The sequence below is a fragment of the Salminus brasiliensis genome, chromosome 25, assembly GCF_030463535.1.
Source record: "Salminus brasiliensis chromosome 25, fSalBra1.hap2, whole genome shotgun sequence".
NCBI classification, from domain to species: Eukaryota; Metazoa; Chordata; class Actinopteri; order Characiformes; family Bryconidae; genus Salminus; species Salminus brasiliensis.
In genome coordinates this window covers 25,453,248-25,467,874 of record NC_132902.1, presented here as the reverse complement: position 1 = coordinate 25,467,874, position 14,627 = coordinate 25,453,248, and the positions used below count along the sequence as shown (strand labels likewise).

The following is a 14,627-nucleotide window of genomic DNA, read 5'->3' as shown; positions in this document are numbered from 1 at the left end:
AATCTGAGACCCTTTGACAAGAACCGAACTGTGATGTTCTAGATAGACCACTGGGTCAGAACATCTCCAGAACATCAGCAAGTGGGGTTTGAGAAGGGGCAACCTGTGAACCAGGGGCAGGGGCAGGGGCACCATAGGCTCAGTGATGCTGATGGAGTTAAAGTATCTGCTGCTAATGTCTTAATGCCAGATACCACAGGACACCTCAAACAGTCTGTACAGATCTGTTGTGGTGGTATAAGGGGGACCTACTCAATATTAAGCTGCAGTTCATGTTAGGTGGTGTTCATGCTATGGCTGATTGGTGTAAATCCCATTGATGGGGAAAAGTACCACCACACATTGTAGTTGCAGGAGACCCAACTAGCCTTCCACCTACAGAGATCAGTATTTACATGCTGTGTTATCTCAATAGCTACCCTTACCAGCTACTGTACATTAGCATAAGTGTTACTATTAGCTGGTTTGTTTATATTAGCAGCATCCACAGAGAGGGAGAGTCAGCAGTAGCTATATGTTCAACCTGAAAACAATACCAGCATTGTTGTCTTTTGTAGTGACACAGAAACGTGTTTGACAAGCAGAGCGACACAAGAATCACATTAGTCACACAGTTACTGATTTTTAACTCAGAACCCAAAAACAACCAGATACTTCACCATCATTGAGAAGAACCATTTAACCAGGCCCGAAACCATCTAAGTATTGAACTGGTTCCAAGATTTTTCACCCATAAAAGATTTCTCTAACTAGATACTCCTCCATGGTAGAGACGAACCATTTAACCAGGCCCTGAGTAGTCTAATGGTTCCCTGATTTGTCACCCTTAAAGAACCCAATCAAAATACTCCTCCATTGTGGAGAAGAACCATTTCCCAGGCCCAAAACCATCAAACTATTTCAATGGTTCCCTGATTTGCCACTCTTAAAGAACCATACATAACTAGATACTCCTCCATGGTAGAGATCATCAATTTAAACAGGCCTGAAACCATTTAAGTAGTCTAATGATCCCCTGATTTGTCACCCTTGAAGAACCCAATACAATGAAATACTCCTCCATCGTGAAGAAGAACCATTTACCCAGGCCTGAAATCATTTGTTTTTAAATGGTTTCCTGATTTTTAACTCTTTAAGAACCCAAAAACAACCAGATACTTCACCATCATTGAGAAGAACCAATTAACCAGGCCCGAAACCATCAAAGTATTGAACTAGTTCCCAGTTTTTTTAATCCTTAAAAGACTTATATAACTAGATACTCCTCCATGGTAGAGAAGAACCATTTAACTAGGCCCGAAACCTTTAAAATATTCAAATGGTTCCCTCATTAGTCACCCTAAAGAACACAGTGTAACTAAATAATCCTCAATCATATAGAAGAACCACTTACCAGGCCCAAAATCATCTAATTATTTCAATGGTTCCCTGATTTGTTACGCTTAAAGAACCATACATAACTAGATGCTCCTCCATGGAAGAGATCATCAATTTAACCCGAATCCACTTAAGCAGTCTAATGGTTCCCTCATTAGTCACCCTTAAGGAACACTATATAACTAGATACTCCTCCATCATATAGGAGAATCATTTAACCAGACCTGTAACCATTAAAGTATTCAAATGGTTCCCTAATTTTTAACCCTTAAAAAGACCTATATAACTAAATACTCCTCCATGGTAGAGATCATCGATTTAACCAGGCCCGAAACCATTAAAGTAGTCTAATGGTCCCTTGATTTGTCACCCTTAAAGAACCCAATACAACCAGATACTCCTCCATCATTGAACTGGTTCCCAGATTTTTCACCCTTAAAAGACTTATATAACTAAATACTACTACATGGTAAAGAAGAGCAATTTAACCAGGCCCGAAACCATTCACATATTCAAATGGCTCCCTATTTTTTAACCCTTAAAAAGACCTATATAACCTGATACTCTATACTAGATACTGGTAGAGATCATTGATTTAAGCAGGCCTAAAACCATTTAATAAGTAGTCTAATGGTCCCCTGATTTGTCCCCCTTAAAGAACCCAATACAACCAGATACTCCTCCATTATATAGAAGAACAATTTAACCAGTTTGTCCCCCTAGAAAAACCCTATAGATGCAGTTTAGCAAACAAAGAAACACAACTCACTGTAAACAGAGAAATAAATCATAAACAGCCCAAAAACAAATAAAATACATTGTGTTTTATTGACACTGTTTAGATTATGATATGAAATTTTACAATGAATTTAAATGCTACCTACAATATGTAGGTGGAGGATTTGTTCGTTTATGCTGTTTTTTGTTACAATTCACAAGAAACTGCATTAAAATCAATTTATTACATTTATTATGCCCTGTTTCAGTTACAGCCCTCATATGATCCATCTGCACCATTTAGAAGTGTTTAACTGCAGTGATCATAATTCCTCATATTAACCCCCATTTATATACTTCTCAGAAAAAAACATTCCCATAAACATTTTTAATGGTTAAACTGGTGATTAATTTCTCAACTTTGTGATGAATGATGTTTTTCCTTGTCACGAGTTGTAGAAGTGGTAGAACTATGCTCCATGCAACTGTAGAGTCAGGCTGCTACACAGTGATAATGAGTGTGCAATCACGTTGGAAACTCATGATCTGGCTACAGTAAAAACAACAGGGCTGAAGACGTGGGTTGGAGTTCATCTCTTGCCCCAGGGGTCAGTTTTTGTGCCGGCCATTCAGCCCGTCTAACTGTAGTAATATTCCCAGCTAATAATAACTATGTCACAGTGATCTTCAGAGTCTTCAGCATGAGAAAGCAACTCATCGGAAGATGATTTGTCAATATTTTAGGTGTAATTCAAGGATTCAAGGATTCAAGGAGACTTTATTGTCATTCAGTCATAATCAGTCATATTACATGTCACTCGTCAGAGATCATCTGTCTGCTCACAGGGAAATAGTCAGTTCCTTTTCCGAGTTGTACAATAAAAGAGTGCGTGGTTGTGAAATGCAGTTATTATTAGTAGTAGTTGTAGTATTCAAGTAAATTCTGTATTCTGCACAACGTAACAGCTCTGTAACACAAAGCCAGCGCTCCCCCGATAATAGTTTTGCCTGCTGGTGGTGTGAGGAAATGGATTCAGTCCATAAAGAACCGCTGAAGCACAATACTGCATTATTAATACTCTAATAACCAACCAGCACACAGGAAGCAGCCCTGATGAGTAAGCGCCTAAAGAGGCTAAAGAACAAGAGCATCTGCCAGGAATTTTTACCACGAGGTTCTCACTCAGAGCTGTTTCCAAACATTTGAGGCCCCCCACCCACTTCAGTGGTATGTGTAATATAACCACAATAATAAAGTCTGTACATATGCTTAATATCAGTATATTAAAAAAATGCAGCTGAGATTCCCATTAATATCGTACTATTTTTTTTTTGAGTTTTGAAAAACAGTCAATTGGTTACTGGAGAAAATAATCAGCAGATCAATGAAAATAATCACAAGCTAGATAGGAAATACGTCAGAGAGCTCCACCTCATTTATTTATTTATTTATTTATTTATTTATTTACCAAAGGGTATCCCTTTTTAGATGTACTTCCATTATAAAATATTGAATCTATTGTAAAGCATTTGTTCAATCAAAAAAACTTCTGTTTTTTTTTAAATCCTTTTAAGGGTCATTGTACCTTATAATAATTTAACCAGGCCTGAAACCATTTAAATATTCAAATGATTCCCTAATCACTAACATTCCTGTTTCTGAATACAATCAATTCCTCACAGCAATGCTAGTAGAAAGTCTTCTTCCCTGGAAAGTAGAGACAGTTACTCCAACAAAAGCAGGATCAACTCAAGCAGGTGTCCCAATACTTTTGTCCATTATATATCTATAAACCGACTTTAACTTTTATTTGCCATATAGTTGCATTGCCCTTCTCTGAAGCTGTTCAAAAGTTTGGGTTCGTAAGCCACACCATATTTGCCAATAGTATACACCCTATACCCCTCATAGCAATAAATGGCCCTGTCCCTGGTCCACAAGATCACATACGTTCACAGAATAGCATCTACATGAGTGTACAGTGAGTTGAGTGTTCTGCAGTAAACACCCTGCCACACTGCTGCGTAGCAATCCATGAATCCATCAATGGGAACTGGGTTAGGCTAAAGCCTCTCACAGCTCCACTCATTGGCCAGCCCATGGGATTAGGCTGTGGGTTCTTCCAGTATGCGAGAGCACAGATATGAATAGAGTCTTTCAGCAAAGCACACATGAACAAACTGAGCCGAGGTCCTGTGAGCGAGACCAGCCTTGTGCACGGCAGACTGCTCCCTCCGGCCTCCTCCGGCCTCCTTCGGTCTGATCAGCTCATACAGGGCAGATATGGCAGCACACCCATAGATCCATGAGGACTGAATTCCTAAGGTAAGGAGAAATAGGGCCAGACTAAACAATACACTTGGCTCTGCAGGTTAAATCAGTAGAGCTGCTGGAGGAGCTGCTGGAGGAGCTGCTGGAGGAGCTGCTGGAGGAGCTGGGATCCTTTAACGCTTCACCTGAGCTTGGAGGCGGAGCCTGAAGAACCTGTGCCCATACTTGGTCCGCGTGAGGCGGATGGGCGAGGTCACCTGGCTGCGTCACGTCCCGAAACTGAGGATAGCGTACCTGCTGCCTCGCGTTCCCTCCATTTAACCCTGGGAAGAGTTCCAGCTCTGAGGAGAAGCGAGTTTGGAGGCTTTACACGGTGCATTTCTGTTACATGGAGGCTTTAAGGAGTCTACGGGTGTGGGTTCTGCTGGTTCTGCTGGTTCTCCTGCAGGTAGGTCGCGTTTTGCTTTTAATTGGGAAGATTTCAAACTAATCAATTTCCCTGAGGTCTGGTCGAGCGCAGTGCTGCTAGTCAGTCCTTTACCTCCGATTAAACCGGTGCAACGACGGGTTTTCACTTGTTTTGGGGGGCTTGTTGGACTTAAGTCCATTTATTTGGGTAGATACGTGTGTTTTGAAGAACCTGAAGGCGTTTTTCTTGTCCTTAAAAAAGGTCCTGTCGTCTGGCTTTGCGGAGTCGTCGCCATGTTCGACTGGGTTTGATTCAGAGGTGTTCATTTTCAGAGTCCACAGACCGCACCTTCACCGAGGCAGCAGGCTGGGCAGAGGTGAGGCAGCACCCTAACGTGGAACATAATATAGCTATAATATAGCTAAAGTGTTTAAACTTTGGTTTTGTATTTTATTTGGTTTTTTTTTTAGCCTTTTTTTAATGTTAAGCCTAAAAAAATGGGAAAAAACTTGATTTAAAAAGTAAAACCAAAGTTGAGGCTCAAAGTTTGAGTCAAATATTCATGGAAAATTGAGAATTTGGTGTTTTTAATGATGTGGAAGTTGATTTTGGTCAAGCTCTTAACACTTCCATGTGAATTATGTCAGTAAACTGGGTTTAACTTCACCTAAGTCCATTAGAAAGTCATTAATTGCACCAATTCTTCAGAAAGTTTAGAACCAAATGTTCTGTCTTTTAGGTTAAAAGTTGCTTTGAACCTGTTCATATTTGTACCTTTTTAACTTTTAATTAATGTAATTTATTTTAATTGAATTGCTCGTTTTTAGACTAAATCTTAAAAAGCTCTGTAAAGGCCATTAGAACCTGATCCTGCAGTTGACGCCCTTTTGAATGAGGTGTTTTTAAAAGAGGCTGAGGAACCCTAGTGTTCATGTTTGGTCTTGTATGTGTTCCTCTGTTGGAGTAAAGTAGCCTACAGCTGTTCTTTAGGGCTGTTCTTCAGTTCAGCCACTTTTTCTTGCACTTGCCTACCAAACAACCCAAACCCCAAACCCCATATCTGGCTTTTAGTAATGGACAAAGTACATAAATACTGTCCTTGAGTACAAGACAATACTCTTTGAGGAATATTACTTGGGTAACACTATCTATTTTAGTATCTATCTATTTATGAAGGTTTTCTGATTTTATAAGTAAAAGTACTTTTTGAGAGTTGTAGTTATAATGTGTGATTGAATAGATTGACTTCTTTATATAAATAGAAATGATCCCTAAAATACTGGACATAAAGAAATTGTGTTCTTGTCCCTTTCCCCCAAACTTTTCCATGAATAAGAATGACTCCAGTCCCAACTAGTATTTTGAGTGTGTCCTTTTGATGCGTCGGGTTGATTTGTGTTTGAATGGGCCGAGTTTCTCTGAATTGCAGTGTGTCATTAGGCCCCTGCAGGTGTTAATGGTAATATGTCTGGTTCACATGGTTGGTTTCACCTTGAAGGCTTTATCAGTGCCTCCGGGTTTCAGTGGGAGTGGATATACCAGCTTAAACATGGTCTGATGAGCAAATCTTGAGTTTACTTCCGCAGTGTTGTTGGGTGAATATTAACGCTGGGTGCTTTCCACGGACAGTGGTGGTTCTGTTTTTGTTTCAGTGTTTCTAAGTTTACTGATTAGTTCAGTTTATTGGAAATGCTTTAGGGATAGGCTAATGTATTTGCTGTGTCATTCTGTATGTCGAACCACGCATGAAATTGAAATTGTCGTTTGCTGGAAAAGCTGCAGTTTTTAATCTGCAGTTTTTGTCATGTCCATTAATGAGACTCTACAGCAATGTTAGTATTTGGGGAAGCCTGTAAGCCCTGATTTGAAGTACCCGTTATATGTATTTGTTTGACTCTGTTAATCTTGGGAGTAGAAACCCGCTCAGTTGCCTGCATAATGGCAGTTTGTTCATGATTTGTGATTGATGGATTGGTTTTACTCAACACTCCCTCATTAAAGCTCTCTAACAGCACTTAAAGCCATCGATGCAGATATAGTACCCCCAGCTTCCCTGTCTGTGTTGACTCAGCTGAGTCACCAGCAGATTCTCCTGTGCATCTATGCAAAACTTTTAAGTTTAAGGTCTTAACAAAGTACATGTTGTGTCTTGTCTGTAAGGTTTAGAATTTGAACAAGACTTATTATTGAATTCATGTAGCTTACGTCTACATTCTTAACTAGGAACGCGTAGTCACGTCAGGATCGTGTCGGTCTCAGCAGATATTCTCTTAAAGCATGTGTTGGCATTGTACAGATGTTTTAATTTGTCTGGTAATTCAGACATTTTAATGTATTTATTGAAGAGCAGAATGTTTAGGTGAGTTATACTGGATAATGTTGTTGATGTACACTGATGAGTTCTGAACAGGGTCTAATATACCACACAGATAACACTGTACAGAGACCAGTGGTTCCTAAAATAGTCCTGGGGTATTTTATGTAGTTCCTGTAGTTCCTGCACCAACTAAACACATTGAGCTTGTTAGAGTTGAATCGGGTGCATAGTGTAAGTAACATGGGTCTAAAATTGGGAACCCACTAGGTTTCTTTTATGTAGTGATGACTGAGTCTGGAACAGGGTTTTTCTAAGTATTCTGGTCAGGTGTTAATAACTGTACTGATGGTGGCTAAAGCTGAATTCGGACAACCCGCCTTAGCACTTTTAAATGTTGGAGAGCATATGCTCATTATATGGTTACATTTAGGACTCTAATCCACGGTCAGGAATGTTTTTGATGGTTTAGAGTCTCTACCAGCTACTACATGAACTACATGCTAGTTCTGGTAATATATTGGTCACCCAATTTAGTCAAGCTGACTGTGCGGTTGTACCAGCTCGGGCGTGGTGGTGTTGGTTATGCTGGTGGGCCAGCGTTGTCCTCAAACTTGAATGTAGACCATAACCAATGCTGGTGAAGAGCTGAGATGTGTGGGATTCTGTTGCAAACCTTAAATGGTAAAAATGACAGCTGGAGCAAAACGGATATTAAATAAAATGGTAGAATAAGAGCCAGGAGGTGTGCTTTCTGGACACCCCGAACATGCTTCGCTACATCCTACTGTTAACAATACTAAATCAATTAATTATCAGCCTTTATTTTCAAATTTAACCACATAAACTACCAGTAAAATCATCCAAGATAACACAAGAATTGAGGGGGAAAAACAAAGGTTCATATAAAACCAAAAGAAATTAATAAAATATAAGGATAAGCAAGGAATTAAGTCAAATAAAATGATTATAAAACATAACAGACGTTACCGACAATAAGTATCTAAACAGAAAGCTAATATTCCATGATGGTAAAACTCTGACTGTGGTTAGAAACTAAACGTTTAAAATTGTACTGTTTTAATACTCATTTATTTTTCGAACTTTTTCTTCCAGTTGTTTTTAATGACTGCAGCGGTAAAACGCGTCATGTCTACGACTCTGCCGACAAGCGGTTTCAAGTGGACGGCGATGGCGTGGTGAAGCTAAAGAGACAGGTCACTCTGCACGAAGGTCATAAGTTGTTCTCCGTCCATGTTTGGGACTCCGACGGCAGTAAACACACTACCCTTGTGAGAGTCGAGCAGGAAGCCAGGACCGGCCATCACCATAGCCATCATGAAAACACTGAGGTTGTCAGCTCTGCACAGGTACATGAGAACTATGCTGCCCCCTACTGGGCAAGTGTCTGCATTCGAGGCTTTTCTGATGTTTTGCTTTATGGACAGTTTAAAGTCTTGAGTTTTACATCTGAACTCACTTGATTGTATCAGATTAGACGTGCCTTGAAACACCTTCCTATTAAGGCAGTTCCTCTTTCTTTGTGAAAGTTTGGGTATTTGGAAAAATAAACAGCTGTCTTCAAACTTTTTTTTTTTTTGTGGAGAGTGGATATACTAGGGATGCATTAAAGTAATCATATTGGTATCTGCAGATATTTTACTCAAATCTATCAGCTGCTTTAATCTCTATTTTATTTCTTCGTAGTGCCCAAAGTTCTACCTTTTTTTGTTTATATTTGCATCTAGATCTCCATACATTTACACTGTATACTGGTCTAAAACTACAAATATTTTGCTTATTTATTTCTCAGAGTGAACCCCCCTCAGATCTTCCAGTTCTGGAGTTCCCAAAGTCTTCCGGGGGATTGAGGAGGAGAAAGAGAGAGTGGGTGATTCCACCAATCTCGTTCTCAGAAAATGACAGAGGCCCTTACCCCAAGGAGATGGTGCAGGTACGTGCAGATGAAGATCGAGATCTCCATTTTAAACTAAAAATCTCATGTCTTTTTGTTTTATAATAATTTCTCTCCTCTGTGACTCAGATCAAGTCCAGTCATGCTAGGGAAACTAAGATGGTGTACAGCATCAGTGGTGAAGGAGCAGACCAGCCTCCAGTGGGACTTTTTGCCGTAAATAGAAACACTGGTTGGCTCTTCGTAACAAAGCCTCTAGACAGAGAGGCCAAAGATAAATATGTGGTAAGAGACTCAGGTTCTCCTCGCTGAAGCTCTACACTAGAAATCCCTCCAAACCTTCATTTAACAGCTCTGTATTCTTCTGCTGATTCCAGCTTCAAGTTCATGCTGTTGCAGCTGATGGTGAGGTTAAAGAAGCTCCTATGGAGGTTATCGTCAACGTGATCGACCAGAATGATAATAAACCCATCTTCACCCAAAACCCTTTCCTTGGCAGTGTTCCAGAAGCTTCAGCTAAAGGTAGCTATATTGATTTTGACAAATATCTGCTGTTTATATCATGATGGTTTTAATGATGGTCTTAATCACATCTCTCTTCCTGAAGATTTTGAGTTCATGACGGTCACAGCCACTGATGCAGATGATCCTAACTCTGCCAATGCTGATATCAGATACTCCATCATCAGTCAGAATCCACAACAACCAAATCCAAGCCTGTTTGACATTAACCCGGTCACTGGAGGGATTCGAGTGAAGTCTGTAGGTCTGGACAGAGAGGTGAGGGCAGAAATCAGGGTTCTGAGTGTTGGGTTGGGCTGGAATGAGGTAATGAAGCAGTTTTAGTCATGAACATCATCTCTTTCAGAATTATCCTGAGTACACCTTGCTGATTCAAGCTGCAGATTTGGAGGGAAACGGCCTCGTAACCACTGGAACAGCTGTGATTACTGTAACGGACAGCAACGACAACGCACCCCAGTTTGAAAAGACCTCGGTAAGAAAATCTAGTTTATGGATAAAGGTTTGATATGTTAAATTTCTTAGTGTTTTGCATTTAAATGTGTAGAATCCTGAAGCTTGGTCAGGAAATGTACATCCAAGTAGTGTCCAAACTAGAGATTGTGGCAACTGACTGTATTTTTAATGTCTTTCAGTACACTGCATCAGTCCCAGAGAATAAAGTAGGAGCTGTGGTGGTGAAGCTGCCAGTGACTGATGGAGATGAACCTCAGTCTCCTGCCTGGTCGGCCAAGTTCAGGATCGTTAGTGGAAACAATGGAGGATTTTTTAACATTAGCACAGGACCCAACAAACAGGAGGGCATCATCACTACTGTTAAGGTACTTCAGTCTCTGATCAGGTCACTGATGCTCAGTTCAGATGTTTATGATGGATGTTTTTAGGGAAGGGTGTGGGTTGTGTTCATGGTCTTTGTACTTTGTCTTTTCAGCCATTAGACTTCGAGCTGAACAACAAGTACACTCTGCTGGTGGCCGCTGAGAACGATGTTCCGTTTGCCAGTCCCCTTCCCACGTCCACTGCCACGGTCATTGTGAATGTTCAGGATGTGAACGAGGCTCCAGTGTTTGACCCAGTGGAGAAGATCATTTCTAAACCTGAAGATCTGGTGGTTGAAACTGAGCTAACCGTTTACACCGCCACTGATCCAGACACAGCGAAGACTCAGACAGTGACGTAAGGGCTCGTTTTTTGTTTGGGAACGACCTGGATTTTCTCAATCCTATCCATACTGTTTAGTGTTGGGTAAAAGTGCATGTGTAAAGGGGGCTCAAGAAAATGCCTGAGTGAACACTGCTAATTAAATGGTTGTGAACACAAACTTGGTAAAGTTCACTTAAAGAAATATTTTGGTACATGAATCAGAAATGTAGTCGATTGGTCACTTTTGCCGAAAATTAATGTATGGTGCTGGGTTGCAGATATCGTGTAGGCGCTGATCCTGCTGGCTGGCTGAGTGTTGACAAAGAGACTGGACTGATCAGAGTGAAGAGCCCCATGGACAGAGAGTCTCCTTTCATGAAAGATGGCAGATACAAAGCTCTGATCTTAGCTGTGGATAATGGTAACTCATTTACCCTGTGCTCTATTTTGTGTCCTTCTGCATTATACATATAAAATGAGCCAATCCTAAATGCCCTGACGTGCAAATGACACCTTTTTGTTTGATGTGTTAACAGATCCAGTTCCAGCTACCGGTACAGGAACCCTTGTGATCGTGCTGGAAGATGTAAACGATAACGCTCCTGTTATTGAAGAGAGATCGATCAGAGTGTGCAACAGGGACTCGGCTCCAGTTCTGCTGTCTGTGACGGATAAGGATGGGCCTGGCTTTGCTGCTCCATACGCTGTGGAACTCCAGGCAGACAGCAAGATCAACTGGACCGCCAGGATGAACGAAACCAGTAGGTTTCTCCTCTCTTTTGAGAAAGCATTGGACTTATAGGTGACCTTCTGAAACTGACACACAATGTTTTCTCCTTCCTGTAGAAACTGGAATTATACTCACACTGAAGAATGTACTGGAAGAGGGAGAGTACAATGTTATCCTGAAGGTGTATGATGCCGGCCTCCACTCCCAGGATAGCACAGTCCAAGCCATTGTATGTAACTGCAAGGGAGAAGATGTCCAATGCACAGGCAAGGCTGTGGCAGGTTTCGGTCTGTCTGGGATCCTTGGAATTCTGGGGGCTATCTTGGCTTTGCTAGGTAAGATGTTCTACGTGTGTGTACGTGTGTGTACGTGTGTGTACGTGTGTGTACGTGTGTGTACGTGTGTGTACGTGTGTGTGTGGTCTTGATTTGAGTGTGCACTGTTCTGTCTTTTATACAGTGCTGGTCCTCCTGCTTCTGCTGTTCCTGAGGAGAAAGAGCAATGTGAAGAAGGAGCCTCTGCTGGCTGATGATGATATCAGGGATAATATCTACTACTATGATGAGGAGGGTGGTGGAGAGGACGACCAGGTTGGCTCATTAGATTAGGCTGTTTGGTTGGTTGGCTCTTTTTGCTTGTGTCCAATAGTCTAATCATATTCTTTTGTGTCATTTGCACAGGACTACGACTTGAGTGTGCTGCACAGGGGCCTCGACAATCGCCCTGATGTGTTCCGTAATGATGTAGCCCCAACCTTTATGCCTGCACCCCAGTACCGCCCCCGCCCTGCCAACCCCGAGGAGATTGGCACCTTCATTGATGATGTAAGTAGTATAGATCATCACCCCCTTCAGTAGCCCTTTTAGTAGCAACAACTCAAACCCACAAGCCTTCTGTAGTCGATGGTGTTTCACTGCCATGGAGAACATACTGGTGCAATCCTCCTTGCAGAACTGAGAACTGCTTAAGCTAGGTGTCCTTTGTAGACCTTTAAGAATGAACTGTGGACACGTCCTCCATGTTGGTTATCAGGATCCCATCACTCAAACCATTTCAGGAGGTGGTCTGAGACTCATTTGAGCCACATGTTGTAGCAGTGTAAACGCATCCTTCGACCAGAAGTAACTGCTGTGAGTTTTTCAGGGCTTGCCAAAGGCTATTAGTAAGGTTTAGGTCAGGATTTTAAAACTGCTTTTTACACCTGAAGGTTGCCTAATTGATTGCAAACTATATACTTATCTATCTATATACTACCACAATCCACTATAAAATCTAAATACTAAAAAAATACCTGCGTAAGTTCAGACAGGGGGAAAACAGAGTGGATTTTAGAACACGTTTAGACCCTTGTACTTGTTGCACACTTTGTCTTGTGTATCATTTTAATTGAGAATTTCCATTATTTCAAATAGGTCTACATTTAGTTACCCATAACAAGACAAAATCATTGGTTTTGAGTTTCAAGGTTAATTAGAAATCAAATACTGAAATCTCTTATTCACAAAAATCGTTCATGCTCTTGTGGCAAGATGCATCTTATTTGCTTAAACACATTTAAGATGGATAAATTTAAGATAAATTTGCCTAAATGCGTTGGGATGTCTCCTAACTCTTGTTAAAGTCCACCTGTTGAAATTTGCAATCTGACTGGACGTGGTTTGGAAAGGCATGCACTTGACTCTGTAAGCATCCACAATTTACGCTGCCAGGACAAAACCAAAGCCATAATATCTAAACATTGTGGAAAAACTAAAACTAAAGGACTGTGTTTGTTTATATTTAGTTTGTTTCTATCTGCTTTTAAACGTGGTGTTATTATAAGAGCAGAACTCTATTCACTGCAGTTTAATCTGTGAGGAGCTATGACTTTTAAATCTGGCTTAGTTGAAAGAATACCTGGATGTGTAGCAGCACCCCTTTGTCTAAAAGGTGCTGATATGCAAATCAAATGCCTTCACCACCTCCCTCTGTTCTTTTGTACTGTAGAATCTGAAAGCGGCTGACAACGACCCCACGGCTCCCCCTTACGACTCTCTGTTGGTGTTCGACTATGAAGGGGGTGGTTCGGAGGCCGGCTCTCTCAGCTCCCTGAACTCCTCCAGCTCTGGGGACCAGGACTACAACTGCCTGAATGAATGGGGCCCACGCTTCAAGAAGCTAGCTGACATGTACGGAGGAGGAGAAGACTAAACACTAAACGTCTGGCTTAGAATAAAGCACGTGGGTGAAAGAATGGAAAGATGTAAATACGGGACAGTTTTTTTTCCACATGGTCTTGTGTTGGCTTGTAAGGTGAATGCTGGAACAGGAATATAGGCATTGTTCACAAATGATTTTTTTTTTTTTATTCCTTTTTAAATTATGGCTGATCTTTATTGTGCAGTTTTGTTTACAAAGCACTGAGGTACAGATTTAACAATCAGAGCTTTATGGAATGTCTAAAGCACCTCTTGTTCTAGCTGTTTTTATACAAGCCACCAGAAATTCCCTTCATTTTCTGTACTATGTACTTTAAAATTTCTATGTAGGCATTTGTAAGTTGTATATGCAGATGTTTCTTTTTTATATTAAATAAATGCTTGTCATTTACTGCTTTAGTCATTTTCTTGAAGGCACATTTCCACCATTAACAAAAAATTTAACAATCTGTGAATGGTGGCTTATATAGCTTAACATCTGTGTGCATATTTTGATTTTATTTATTACAGATTTATTTAACTCCCTTTCCTTTTTTACCCATGTTAGCATCAGTGTTGCCTAGAATACTGATTTTAAGTAGAGAAATGTGAACTGATATAATTTTTGCCCCTTCATAAAATTCTGCACTACTTGACAGAAGACCTTAATTGACTTAAATGTCCTAAATAGAAAAGCTGAGGTCGTTGGTCATGTTTAAGTTAACCCAATGTTTACACTGCACTTCTAAGATGCAAACAGCCAGTGAAATGCCCTGTTGATGAGCGGCCAACTGAGTATGACCAGACTGGTTGGACCTGACAGAGGCTACAGTCACTCAGAAAGGCGTCTCAGAAAGCACAACACGTCCACCTTTGGGGCAGATGGGTTATAACAGCATAAGACCACTTTGGGTTCAGTTGAAAAGTGGACGTGGAGTCAAATTTAGAACCAAAAGCATTAATCCACAGACCCAACCTTGCTTGTGTCGACAGTCCAGGCAGGTGGAGGTTCAATGGTGTGGGGAATGTGTTTTTTGGGCACATTTTGGGC

At 40.8% G+C, this 14,627-nt stretch overlaps 2 protein-coding genes across 2 annotated transcripts in view; both read left to right on the top strand.

The window, feature by feature from the left end:
* Positions 1-4,574, top strand: part of LOC140548036 (uncharacterized) — a 42,656-nt gene extending 38,082 nt beyond the window's left edge. Inside the window, 1 exon segment of the mRNA XM_072671386.1 lies at positions 4,467-4,574. Within this exon segment, the coding sequence (XP_072527487.1) occupies positions 4,467-4,574 (108 nt within the window).
* A 97-nt stretch (positions 4,575-4,671) lies between these two features.
* Positions 4,672-13,988, top strand: LOC140547800 (B-cadherin-like). The gene is made up of 16 exons (XM_072670991.1): positions 4,672-4,814; positions 5,037-5,151; positions 8,206-8,459; positions 8,903-9,043; positions 9,134-9,289; positions 9,382-9,526; positions 9,612-9,784; positions 9,873-10,001; positions 10,162-10,347; positions 10,458-10,702; positions 10,948-11,090; positions 11,206-11,430; positions 11,516-11,734; positions 11,859-11,989; positions 12,080-12,223; positions 13,386-13,988. Exons 1-16 carry the CDS (start codon positions 4,755-4,757, stop codon positions 13,587-13,589), a joined length of 2,670 nt encoding a protein of 889 aa, XP_072527092.1. The 5' UTR covers positions 4,672-4,754; the 3' UTR covers positions 13,590-13,988.
* The last annotated feature ends 639 nt before the right edge of the window (positions 13,989-14,627 follow it).